Source organism: Mobula birostris, chromosome 7 (assembly GCF_030028105.1).
Source record: "Mobula birostris isolate sMobBir1 chromosome 7, sMobBir1.hap1, whole genome shotgun sequence".
Taxonomy (NCBI): Eukaryota; Metazoa; Chordata; class Chondrichthyes; order Myliobatiformes; family Myliobatidae; genus Mobula; species Mobula birostris.
In genome coordinates, this window is record NC_092376.1 from 6,324,170 (window position 1) to 6,338,287 (window position 14,118).

At 45.8% G+C, this 14,118-nt stretch overlaps 1 protein-coding gene across 2 annotated transcripts in view; it reads right to left on the reverse strand.

Moving 5' to 3' along the window:
• Positions 1-14,118, reverse strand: part of slco2b1 (solute carrier organic anion transporter family, member 2B1) — a 96,463-nt gene that overhangs the window by 11,448 nt on the left and 70,897 nt on the right. For both annotated transcript variants that reach the window (XM_072262545.1, XM_072262546.1), the window contains exons 9-13: positions 12,199-12,363; positions 10,135-10,330; positions 8,973-9,123; positions 6,637-6,797; positions 661-725 (exon numbers count right to left, since the gene is read on the reverse strand). In XM_072262545.1, the coding sequence (XP_072118646.1) occupies positions 661-725; positions 6,637-6,797; positions 8,973-9,123; positions 10,135-10,330; positions 12,199-12,363 (738 nt within the window). The remainder of the gene's footprint in view (positions 1-660; positions 726-6,636; positions 6,798-8,972; positions 9,124-10,134; positions 10,331-12,198; positions 12,364-14,118) is intronic.

Consider the following 14,118-nt stretch of genomic DNA (forward strand, 5'->3'; position numbering starts at 1 on the left):
CAACTGGAACGCTCGATTCTGAGTTCTGTAATCATTTTCCCTCGTGCTACCTCAATGTGAAATGAAATGATAAACACAGGACATCCGGAATCCCTCCGTTTGCTGAGCTCAACCGTGGGTGTTGTATCCTAGCTGCCTACATTCGACACACAAGCCAGGGCAGTGTGATATGGAGAGCAAGCTGTTGCCCATGCAGAAGGCTCCCCCTCTACACACAGATAATGAATCCACAGGAGCGGCAGAGACCTGTACAGTTTGGTTCCAGTGGTGACGCAGGAATTGCTAGTCAGTGTTGAACTCAATGTAGGACTACTACCTAATGGTTTCCAGCTCCAGATCCTTTCCCTCGGGGTTTACTCCCAAAGCCTTGCCCATGAGTGGGTATAGCCACAAGGCAGTGGAGTTTTGAGGTCAGAGTATTCCTTCTGGTTGAGCTGCCAAACAGGGCTGATAAGCCCCACCTATTCAGACGGTTTAAAGAATGGATATGAAAGTCACCAGTAAAACAGTCCGTTACCAGGCAGAAAGTCTGCGGGATGGATTGTTTGTGAGTATTCATTTTCCCCACATTTGATTCTCCCGCGTAGGTCAGTCAGTGCCTCACTGGGAAACATACACACACCCACTCTGTGCGTCACCCCAAAGCCACCTTGTACATACCTAGAACTCGGAATAACATGAATTGAATTCCTATTGCAAAGGACTTATCTTCAGGCTTCACCGACCTGCAAATCAACAGACAAGAATGGAATGTAAATGTGTGGATTATTTACAAACTGTGGGTTTGTTAATAACATTGTTTAATGTTATTTCCAGTCTTCATGGCGCATCGGATGACAACCTTGCTGTTTCTTTAGCATTTTTGCCTGAGGCCAAGTTGCTGGCTTGACTCTCAGCTCAACATCGATGGGAATCGTGCAAGGAGCCGGCCGGATTCGAACCCGGAACCACTCAGTGCTAATGCCACAAAACCAACAGCCAGCTATGTCATTTCCAGTACACAAGTGTAAAGAGGGGATGACGAGACGGCCTACAGGGACGAGGTCCAGCACCTGGCCGTGTGGTGTGCCAACAACAACCTGGCCCTCAACACCCAGAAGACCAAGGAGATCATTGTGAACTTCAGGCATGCTAGAAGCCACACTCACATCCCCATCTACATCAACGGAGCTGTCGTGGAGCGTGTATCAAGCTTCAAACTCCTTGGTGTCCACATTTCCAAGGATCTCACCTGGTCCCTGAACTCCTCCATCCTGATCAAAAAGGCGCAACATTCCTGTGGAGCATCAAGAAAGCTCACCTCTGTCCCAGGATACTGACAGACTTTTACCGCTATACTCATTGAGAGTATACTCAACTGCATCTCAGTGTGGCATGGCAATTGTCCCGTATCAGACCACAAAGCACTCCAGCATGTGGTGAAAACTGCCCAGCGGATTATCGGCACCCAATTGCCCACCATTGAGAACATCTACCATAAACGCTGCCTGGGCAGGGTGAAAAGCATTATCAAGGATGCATCTCACCCTAACCATGGACTTTTTACTCTCCTCCCATCCGGTAGGCGCTACAGGAGCCTCCGCTCCCGCACCAGCAGGCACAGGAAGAGCTTCTTCCCTGAGGCTGTGACCCTGCTGAACCTCACATCACAGCGCTAAGCAGTATTGCACCCATACTGTACTGTCTCAGTACTTTTATATTTGTGTGCTGTAGCACTTACTTTTTATTCGCAGTTATTTTGTAAATAACACTATTCTTTGCATTTCTGGTCAGATGCTAACTGCATTTCATTGGCTTTGTATCTGTACTCGGCACAATGCCAATAAAGTTGAATCTAATCGAATTTAATCTAAAGGAGAACAAAATAATTGTTACCCCAGATCCAATGCAGAATAAAAAAACTATGCAATAAGATAAAGAACAATAAATATAAATACATAAGATAGCTTGTATACACTGATTGTATGTCCATTAAGTGACGCTGGGCACAGGAATGTCTGCACACAAGGTGACTCTGACAGAAATTGATAAAGTAGTGGTGGTTGGGGGTGTGGAGGGGTGGGTTGGTGGGTGGAGGTGTTGATCAGCCTTACTGCTTGAGGAAAGTAACTGTTTTTGAGACTGGTGATCCTGGTGTGGACGCTACACACCTGATGGGAGTGGGACAAACAGTCCATGAGCAGGGTGGGTGGGATCCCTCATGAAGTTACTGGCCCTTTTCAGGCACTTTTCTGTATATACGTCCTTGATGGTGGATAGGCTGATGCTGGTGATGCATTGGGCAGTTTTGACTACCCATTGTCGAGCCTTCCTGTCTGCCCTAATGCAATTTCTGTACCATGCAGCCTCATTCACTGAATAACAAAGAAAGGTTCTACAGAATTGGGCTGTTTTGGAGTGTTGGATGCTGAGCAGCGATCTGATAAAAGTTTATGAAGTTATGGGGGGAATAGATATGACAGACAGTCAGGAACTTTCTCCCAGAGTAGAAATGTCAAGTCAGAATCAAAGTCGGAATCAAAATCAGGATCAGGTTTAATATCACCGGTATATGTCGTGAAATTTGTTGTCCTTGCGGCAGCAGTGGAATGCATTACATAATAATAGAGAAAAACGTGAATTACCGTACAGTATGTACATGTATATCAAAGAGTTAATAAGTAGTCCAAAAAAAGTAGAGAGGTTCTGTTCACGGGTTCAATGCCCATTCAGAAATCGGATGGCAGAGGGGAAGAAGCTGTTCCTGAATCGTTGAGTGTGTGCCTTCAGGCTCCTGTACCTCCTCCCTGTTGGCAGCAATGAGAAGAGGGCATGTCCTGGATGTTGGGGGTCCTTAAGGATGGACTCCGCCTTTTTGAGGCATCGCTCCTTGAAGATGTCCTGGATACTATGGAGGCTGGTGCCTGTGATGGAGCTGACTAAGTTTACAACTCTCTGCCGCTTAGTTCAATCGTGCAGTAGCCGCTCCCCCCACCCGTATACCAGCCTAGGAGAGATGCATTTAAGGTGAGAGGTGAAAGTTTAAAAGAGAGATGCATGGACTATTTGTTTTTTACCTACTAACCTGTACTTTGGAACGTGGGAGGAACCCGGAACAGCCACAGGAATGGGTGGAATGTGCAAACTCCTTACAGAGAGCGGTGGGATTGAACCTGTGTAACGGCGTTATGCTGACCGCAACGCTGCTGTGCCACTTCCTCTCTCCCAGAGTCGGGAAATCAAGAACGAGAGGGCGTGGGTTCAGGGTGACACGGAAAAGGATTAATAGGAACTTGAGGGGCAAATTCATTTTTCTAAACAAAGTAGGTGATGAACGTACGGAATAAGGGGCTAAATGAAGTGGTCAATGCAGGCACAAAACCAACTTTTAAAGGAGTATTGGGCAGGGGCAGGCACATGGAGACACAAGAGACGCTGCTGAAGGCAGAAATCTGGAGCAGAACACAAAACGCTGGAGGAACTCAGCAGGTCAGGCAGCATCTATGAAGGGAAATGAAAAGTCAATGTTCAGATGGGTCCAGGTGAAGGGTCTTGGCACAGTTCATTTCCCCCCCACCCCCCATAGGCCTGCCAAGTTCCTCCTGCATTATTTCTTTGTGTGGGCAGAAACATGGCTTGGAAAGGTTTACCGTGATCCCCAGCCATTTTTGTGCCAAGGAGCCCTGCTGTTAACTGAGGCGTCTGTGGATCCCAGGTTGGGAAACCCCAGTTTAGAGGGAAGTGGTTCAAACATGGGCAAATGTGACTAATTTAGATGGGTATATTGTTTGGCATGGACCAGTTGGGTCAAAGGGCCTGTTTCTATACAGTTGGACTCTATAACTGTGACTCTACAACCGGAGGAAAGAGAAGGGAGATGTCAAATGTGATTTTTGTTTACACAAAGTGGTGGGGGTAGTGGTACAAGAATCTTAAATAGGCACCCGGATGAAAGGAAAATGGCGGGCCATATGAGAGACAGGGGTTAGACTGATCCTGGAGTATGTTAAAAGGATGGCACAACAGCGCGGGCAGAAGGGCCTGTACTGTGTTGCAGTGTTCCATGTTAACAGGACCATGTGGGTTTCCTCTGGGTTCTCTGGTTTCCTCCCACAGTCCAAAGACGTACTGGTTAGTAGGTTAATTGATCATTATATAGTGTCCTGTGATCAGGCTAGAGTTAAATAGGTGGGTTGCTGGCCGTTACAGTTCATTGAGCTGGAAGGACCTGTTCTACACTATATCTCCAAATAAATACTTAAATAGATAGATATGTAGCTATTTAGACATCTTAGATAGATAGACAGAAAAAATAACTCCATAACTCACATATGCTACAGTTCCTTCTTACTGGGAAATGTTACATTTTTTTATATGGCATAGAAGTTCACACACATTTATACAAGGGTCACCAGTCCTAAAACTGGATGTGGCACCGATTTCTGGTTCCTACCCTGAAGACATGGAATTAGTGAGGCTTTAGAGCCTGAGGGTTGTTCATCTAAGTCCACATTGACAATCCATTTCCCATTTAAAGTTTAAAACGATTTGGGCCAAACATGGGCAAATGGACTAGCATGGACCAGATGGGCCAAAGGGCCTGTTTACATGCAATGAGATTCATAGAGTAACCGGGCCCGTTCACACAACGAGCATGGTGCCCACCAGCCTCTATCCTATTCCTGCATTTGGCAAGAACATTGCTCAGACTGCAATGAACTAATTCTCCGCTAACCCGCCCCACAGCAGCACAGCAGCTGGCGCGACACTCTTACAGCTGGGGGCGTTTGGAGTTTGGAGTTCAACTCTGGTGCTGTCTGTAAGGAGTGAACTGCATGGGTTTCCTCTGGGTGCTCTGGTTTTCTCCCATGGTCTAAAGATGTACCAGTTGGTAGGTTATAAACACAAAAAGAGTTTCAGCAGATGCTGGAAATCTGGAGCAACAGAAATACACAAAATGCTGGTGGAACTCAGCAGGACATGCAGCATCAAAGCAGGGGAATAAACAGTCGACATTTTGGACCAAGACCCTTCATCAGTTAGTAGGTTAATTGGTCGTTGTAAATTGTCCTCTAAAGGGTTAAATAGTTACATTGCTGCGCAATGCAGCTTGTTGGGTCGGTAGGGGCTATCCCACACTGTATCTCTAAAAAGAAAATCTATGTACTTATCAAAGTGAACTGAACGGTGAATTTACTACTGATTCTATTTTTCAGGTTCTTGCACTCCCGAACTTGATGTGAAGGGCAGCTGCAAGTGATCAAAAAAAGCTGCAGATCGTTGTAGACTTAGTTTGCACCAGATTCCCCAGCGTCCAGGACATCTTCGAAAGGTGATGCCTCAAAAAGGCAGCATCCACCATTAAGGACCCACAACATGCAGGGCGTGCCCTCTTCTCATTGCTACCATCAGGGAGGAGGTACAGGAGTCTGAAGACACACACACTCACTGATTCAACTACAGCTTCTTCCCCTCTGCCATCAGATTTCTGAACAGACATTGAACCCATTGACACCTCAATTTTTTTTCTCTCTTCTTGCACTAATTTAATTAAAAATATACACTTATTATAGTAATTAAGTTTTTTTATTATGTATTGCAACGTACTGGATTTAAGTTTCCATCAAACTCAATATACAAGTTCGCTGATGACACAACAATTGTAGGCTGTATCTCGGGTAATGATGAGTTTGAGTACAGAGAGGAAATTAAGAACCTGGTGGCATGGTGCGAAGACAATAACCTATCCCTCAACGTCAGCAAGACGAAGGAATTGGTTGTTGACTTCAGAAGGAGTAGTGGACCGCACGACCCAATTTACATCGGTGGTGTGCAAGTGGAGCAGGTCAAAAGCTTTAAGTTCCTCGGGGTCAATATTACAAATGACCTGACTTGGTCTAACCAAGCAGAGTTCACCGCCAAGAAGGCCCACCAGCACCTTCACTCCCTGAGAAAGCTAAAGAAATTTGGCCTGTCCCCTAAAACCCTCACTAATTTTTATAGATGCACCGTAGAAAGCATTCTTCTAGGGTGCATCACAACCTGGTATGGAAGTTGTCCTGTCCAAGACCGAAAGAAGCTGCAGAAGATCGTGAACACGGCGCAGGGCATCACACAAATCAATCTTCCGTCTTTGGACTCATTTTGCACCGCACGCTGTCGGAGCAGTGCTGCCAGGATAATCAAGGACACGATCCATCCAGCCAACACACTTTTCATCCCTCTTCCCTCCAGGAGAAGGCTCAGGAGCTTGAAGACTTGTATGGCCAGATTTGAGAACAGCTTCTTTCCAACTGTGATAAGAATGCTGAACAGATTCTGACCCGGATCTGGGCCGTACCCTCCAAATATCCGGACCTGCCTCTCGGTTTTTTTGCACTACCTTACTTTCCATTTTTCTATTTTCTATCTATGATTTATAATTTAAATTTTTAATATTTACTAATTTTTACTATTTTTAATATTCGTAATCCAGGGAGCAGGAAAGCGCAGAATCAAATATCGCTGTGATGATTGTACGTTCTAGTATCAATTGTTTGGCGACAATAAAGTATAAAGTACTGTTCCCACAAAGCAACAAATTTCATGACATGTGCAGGTGATATTAAAGTTGATTCTGATTCTGAGATCGAAGACGGGGCAGGGAGGTGGGCTTACCTTAGCACCAGCATGAATGATGGCGTCTGGCAAAGCGTGGCCACAAAACCGGTCAGCGTCAGGAAGAACATGAAGGGCGGGAGAAGGTGATAACACCCCGTACGACAGGTGCCCGGCAGTACCTGTAATTGGTCAGGAACACAACTGCAGTTGCTGTAAGCCTTCAGAGGGGAGACGGAGAAAAAAAGGGTTAAATTCCCTCCGGATGACCTGTGGTAATAAATTCCACAAACTCACCACCCTCTGGTTAAAGAAATTTCTTCGCTTCTCTGTCTTAAATGAATGCCCCTCTGTCCTGAGGCTGTGCCTTCTTGTCCTACACTCCCCCATCACGGGAAACATCCTTTCCACATCTACTCTGTCTAGGCCTTTCAACATTTGAATTGTTTCAATGAGATCCCCTCATCCTTCTGAATTCCAGTGAGTACAGACCCAGAGCCATCAAATGTTCTTCATTCCCAGCATCATCCTTGCAAAACCTTCTCCAATGCCAGCACATCTTTTCTAAGATGAGGAGCTCAAAACTGTTCACAATACTCAAGGTGAAGCCTCACCAGTGCCTTACAAAGCCTCAGCATCACACCCCTGCTCTTGTATTCTAGACCTCCTGAAATGAATGCTAACATTGCATTTGCCTTCCTCACCACCAACTCAACCTGCAAATTAACCTTTAGGGTGATCTGCTCAAGGACTCCCAAGTCCCTTTACATCTCAGATTTTTTGGATTTTCTCCCCGTTAAGAAAATAGTCCACACATTTATTTCTATTACTAAAGTGCATGACCATGCATTTTCCAACATTGTATTTCACTTGCCACTTCCTTGCCCATTCTCCTAATCTATCTAAGTCCTTCTGCATCCTACCTGATTCTTCAACACTACCTGCTCCTCCACCAATCTTTGTATCATCTGTAAACTTGGCAACAAAGCCATCTATTCTATCATCTAAATCATTTATATACAGCATAAAAAGAAGTGGTCCCAACACCGACCCTTGCAGAACAACACGAGTCACTGGCACCCAACCAGAGAAGGATCCTTTTATTCCTACTCGCTGCCTCCTACCTATCAGCCAATGCTCTAACCATCTTAGTAACTATCCTTAATACCATAGGCTCTTAACTTGGTAAGCAGCCTCATGTGTGGCACCTTGTCAAAGGCCCTCTGAAAGTCCAAAGAACTTCCTCTGCATTCCCTTTATCTATCCTACTTGTAATATCATCAAAGAATTCCAACAGGTTTGTCAGACAGGACTTTCCCTGAAGGGAACCATGTTGACTTTGTACTATCTTGTCCTGTGTCACCAAGTACTCCATCACTTCATCCTTAACAATTGATTCCAACATCTTCCCAACCTCTGAGGTTAGGCCAACTGGTCTATAATTTCCTTTCTGTTGCTTTCCTCCTTTCTTAAAGAGTGGAGTAACATTTGCAATTTTCCAGTCCTCTGGCACCATGCCAGAGTCCAATGATTTCTGAAAGATCATTTCTAATGCCACCACAATCTCTAACGCTACCTCTTTCAGAACCCTAGGGTGCAGTTCATCTGGTCCAGGTGACTTAGGTACCTTTAGGTCTTTCAGCTTTTTGAGCACCTTCTCCCTTGTAATAGTAACTGCACCCACTTCTCTTCCTTCACACACTACAACATCAGGCATACTGCTCGTGTCTTCAAGTGAAGACTGATGCAAAATACTCATTTAGTTCATCAGCCATCTCCTTGTCCCCCGTTATTATTCCTCCTGCCTCATTTTCTAGTGGTCCTATATCCACTCTCATTTCTCTAATGTGCGTTACTCTAATTAATGTCCATATCCCTCCAATCTCTGCAAGTTCAGACAGCTTCCTATGGTATCTGCCTCCACCACCACCTCTGATAGTATAAAAATTTTTACCCTGCACACCTCATTTGAACTTACTCTCTCTCACCTTAATTGCATGCCCATTAGTATTAGATACTTTGACCCAGGAAAAGTTCTGTCGGTCTCCTCTATCCGTACCTCTCATCATCTATCGGGTCTCCCCTCAGCCTCACCCATTCCAGAGAAAACAACCCAAGTTTGTCCAACCACTCCTTAACGCTCACACCCTCTAATGCAGGCAGTGTCATGGTGAACCTCTTCTGCATCCTCTCCAAGGCCTCTACATCCTTCCTACAGTGGGGTGACCAGAACTCGAAGCATTACACTAGATGCAGCCTAACCAGAACTCTCTCAATGCACGATTTCTGTATACATTGCAGCAGATTTGATGTGTCCAGTTTATCTGTGGGTACAACCTTCCAAACCGCTTGCTGCACCAGATCATCGCAATTCAGACCCATGAGTCCATGCTCACCGAAACACTTCTTTGACCGTCCAGCACAACGTTCTGACAACCAGCATGACACGGAGAGATGAACTCAATGTCATTGCCAGCACAGACGGGGTTGTAGACTTGATCCCGGCAAGAACATCCCTGATTACAGCTCATCCTAATGTCCAATGTGCTGGAAATTAGAGAGGAAAGGTTTTTAAGTGGATAATAATTATTTCCCTCTCTTAATCACCAAATGACACAGTGTAAGGTCAGTACTACTATGTCTCTTGGTTTACTCAGTGCTATTTGTGTTAATTACCTCCATCACACATAAGAGCAGAATTAGTCTATTTGGCCCATTGAGTCTGCTCCACCGTTTCATCACGGCTGATTTATTATCCCACTCAGTCCCATTCTCCTGCCTTCTCCCCATAATCTTTGATGTCCTTACTAATCAAGAACCTATCAACTTCAACTTTAAATATACCCAATGATTTGACCTCCACAGCCATCTGGCGCAATGAATTCCACAGATTCACCTCCCTTTGGCTAAAGAAATTCCTCCTCATCCCCATTCTAGATGGATGACCCTCTTTTCTGAGGCTGTGCCCTTTGGTCCTAGACTCCCCAACTATAGGAAACATCCTCTCCACATCCACCTTATCTTGGCTTTTCAATATTCAATAGGTTTCAGTGAGATCCCCACCCCCTCATTCTTTTAAAATCCAGTGAGTACAGGCCCAGATCTGTCACAAGTTCCTCATATGTTAACCCTTTCATTCTTGTGCTCATTCTCTTGAACCTTCTCTGGACCTTCTTCAATGAAAGCATATCCTTTCTTAGATAAGGGACCAAAACTGCTCACCACATTTCGTGCAGTCTGACCAATGCTTTTTAAAGCCTCAGCATTACATTCTAATCCTCTTGAGATGAATGCTAAAATTGCATTTGCCTTCCTTACCACTGACTCTAACTGTAAGTTAACCTTTAGGGAATCCCAAGTCCCAAGACCTTTAGGGATCTGTGTCACATTGGGGAGACTAACAATTATTGCCCACTGCCCGATAGTAGCGAGAAGAGGGTATGAGTTGTAGAGACCTTGAAAGTTTCCTTGGTACATGTGTGTGAAGACTAAGAATTTCAGGTTGTATACTGTGTACGTTCTCTGACAATAAATTGAATTTACCAATTTTTGCCGTACCTATTCAGAGGGTAGTTGACTCCTGCGACCGTCTGTGTGGCACATCCGAGGATGAGGAGTGGAGCAGCAGTACAGATGGACAGGAAGATGGCCAGGCAACACATTACAGCCGAGCCTCGGAGAGTGATGCTGAGCCTTCTCATGATCATCCCCCCCACGAGGATGCCCAGCACAGCCCCAGGGGCATGAACGCTTCCTTCAGACAGAACAGATCGACAGCCGTCAAACACTCCTCCACAGCACATAGTCTCATTTCCCCTCTTCCATCAGGCAAAAGATACAGAGCCCAAAAGCACATTCCACCCGGCTCAAGGCCAGCTTCTGCCCCACTGTTGTAAAACTCTTGAATGGACCTCTCGTAATTTCTCAATTGACCTCGTTATGGGCTTTGCACCTTATTGTCTACCTGACAGCGTCCACCCTGCTGTTAGAAGACTATTAAATAATTCTTTCATATGATAGCTGGACTCTTGTCCTAACAATCTACCTCGTTATGATCTTGCACCTTATTGTCTACCTGCACTGCACTTTCTCAGTAACCGTTACACTTCATTCTCCATTCTGTTATTGTTTTACCTTGTTCTACCTCAATGCTCTGTGTAACGATTTGATCAGTACGCAGGACAAGCTCTTTATTTGGTACATGTGACAAAATAAGGGAGGGACGGAGGGGAGGGGAGGGAACGTCGACTCAGACCATGAGAGGCCTGCGTCGGGCATTTTCGTGCCTTACGAGGCGCAGATTGGAAGTCTGTGTGGGGCGCCACGCCTCGCACAGACTAGAGCGATGTGTGGTTAAGTGCCTTGCTCAAAGGCACAAACACGCTGCCACAGCTGAGGCTCGAACTAGCGACCTTTAGAGAACTATAAACGTTTGTAGACGAACGCCTTAACCACTTAGCCATATGCCCAACACAAAATAAACAATTAGTTACCAATTACTTTCTCTGCAACTGTAACACTATTCCGCATTCCTGTTTTCCCTGTGTACCAGCCTGATGTAATTATGTATGAAATGATCTGTCTGGATGGTACACAAAAAAACCCACTACGTACACATAAGAGATTCTACAGTTGCTGGAAATCCAGAGCAACACACACAAACTACTGGAAGAACTCAGCAGGTCAGGCAGCATCTATGGAGATGAATAAACAGTGGGTGTTTCAGGCTGAGACCCTTCTTCTGGGGTCAGAATTAGGCCATTTGGTATGTCGTGTCTGCTCTGCCATTCAATCACGACTGAAATTGATCGTATCAACAACAGGATATTATTGCTAATATCATGGGACATCATTTTATGTTGGATGGAGGGATGTATAGGGGGATGTCGGAGGTGAGATATTTTTACACAGAGAGTGGTGGGTGTATGGACTGCCCTTCCTGGGCGGGGGGAGGTAGAGGCAGATACATTAGGGACATTTAAAAGACTCTTAGACACATGGATGATAGAAAAATGGAGGGCTATGTGGGAGGGAAGGGTGAGACTGATCTTAGAGCAGGTTAAAAGGTCAGCACAGCATTGTGGGCCGAAGGGCCTGTACTGTGTTGTACTATGTTCCAGTACGCAATACAAGCTTTTCACTGTGACTCATTACATGCGGCAATAATGAACCAAATAAAGCCAGTCGCTTCGAGCAGACGGGGCTCGTCAGCCGTGGCTGGCAGCTCATCTAGGAGAAGGAAAACTCTGATCTCAAGCCTTGTGGCTACACCCACTCATGAGAAAGGCTTTGGGAGTAAACCACAAGGGAAAAAATCAGTCCTACACTAAGTTCCACGTCAATTGTCAACTCCAACAATGCTGGTGCCAAACTCTAACAGTCTCTGTCATTCCTTTGGATTCATCAACTGTGTGGAGAGGGGGAGCTTGCACATGGACAGCAGCTTGCTCTCCACATTGTACTGCCCTGGTTTTGCCTGTCAATGGACGGTACAGCTAGGAAGCAGCGTCCATGGTCGATCCCAACCAGCGGAGGGCCCCACCTCTAAGACAAGCTTTTGACTGCATCTCGGAACGTGAGAACAATAAACTAACTCCAGTTCCGCTCCCCAAAGGCGCTCACCGATCAAGAGGTTTGCAAACGAGGCCGTCATGGAGAACTGCTGCTCCAGGAACTTGGAGATGAAGACACTGAGGCCAGACATCAGGGCCGACAGACACACCTGGGCCAAGACCACCATCAGGTAAACCTGGCTCCTCAGAGTCCGCACCAGGATACGGGGGAAGCCTGCCAGAGGGAAGAACGCAAGTTACCAACGTATATAGGGGGCAACTCGGCCCCTCAAGTCCACACTGTCGTTCAACAAAACCGCGGCTGATCAGGTTGTAAGTTCAACCAGCTTTGCCGCATTGACCCCCATTTGTGCATTTAACATTGTGGTTGTAGGTGCCACGTATCTATTTTCTGTCTGCCTGTATTATATTTTGTGTTGCGTGTTTATTGTGGGTAATTTGTCTAAATACAAGTCAATACTGTGTTAATCACTCTCTGGCAAACAATCATCACAAGCAAGAGTCTGTAACTTTCCTTTGGACTTGAAGGCAATTCAATGTGACAGGACCAAGGCGAGGCAGCGGGTCCGTCGCTTAGAGTGAGGAAGACTGGAGAGGTTCGATTGACAGCATCAGGCTGAATTTGAAAAGTTAGGTACAGGCTGAATCAAGGCAGTGGGGTCCAGGCCCTAGAGCATATTGAAGCGACTGAACCCAATATTTGGATGGCAACTTAGGCGCAGGGCTGGATTGGGAAAGTCAAGTACAGGCCGAATCGAGGCAGTGGGGTCCAGGCCCCAGAGTGTATCGATGGGGAAGGTCAGGGTGTCAGGGCCCAAGGCGATGGATGGGCCAGTACAGCTCGCTGCTCCACATCGTCTCCTCAGCTCAGTGCTGAACTAAGTGCCTGTGGACAAACTCTTTGTGCCCTTCAGTTCAGAATGTTGGTTGCCAGTGTTACTGTGTGCGGTTTTGTTTCTTCTGCACACTGGGTGTTTGATGATCTCATTTTTAATGGCTTGTTTTGGGTATCTTCGTCTTGTGGCTGTCTGCTACGAGAAGAATCTCAGGGTTGTATGATGTATGCATACTTTGATAATGAACGCACTTTGAACTTTGAACATGGACGGGGCATGGTAGAAGCAAATGTGTATAGTTACGCATTCTCACCTTATCTTAGTCAGTGACAGAGCGTGAGCCAGAAATTATACTTTTTGTTGATCGCTTAATTTTGCTTATATTGTTTATTTACGATCTTCGCTTATTTAGGTTAATTTGAACACTAACTACTCTTATTTTGCTTCATCGTTAATTTAGTTTTGTTAGTTTTTTTAAAATCGCTATAAGATAGTCTTTGCTAGTTTTGTACTAAAGGACCTAAGATATTTCTTTTGCCTTGGAACTCAGTATTTGGAAGCACGTCACACAGTGATAACTCTCATTCTCAGTGGCTCTGGTTTGTTTTCAGCTAACCCCGACAGAAGTCTTTACACCTCCTGCATAATTTTGAATCAGTAACGTTTCTTTTATGTTTCTCTTGTGATAGTTGTCCCTAATGACAAAGTCAAACTTTGTTCGTTATGTGCTGTGTTGTACAACATGGGCGATCGTGGTCTTTCCGTGACTGTGATTGATATTGGCAAATTTTTCCGCAGAAGTGGTTTGACATTGTCTTCTTCTGGGCAGTGTCTTTACAAGATGGGACACCCCAGCCATTATCAAAACTCTTCAGAGATTGTCTGCCTCCCGTCTAGGTGGTAAGGGTGAAGGTGTCTGGGTGGTGAGGGGCAGGGGAGAGCGTGTCTGGTGGTGAGGGCGAGGGGAGAGCGTGTCTGGGCGGTGAGGGTGAGGGGAGAGCATGTCCGGGTGGTGCGGGGAGAGCGTGTCTGGGCGGTGAGGGCAGAAGAGAGTGTGTCTGGGTGGTGAGGGTCCTCAATGATGAATGCTGATTTCATGTAGATGTGCTTAATGGTTGGGAGGTCTTTGCCTG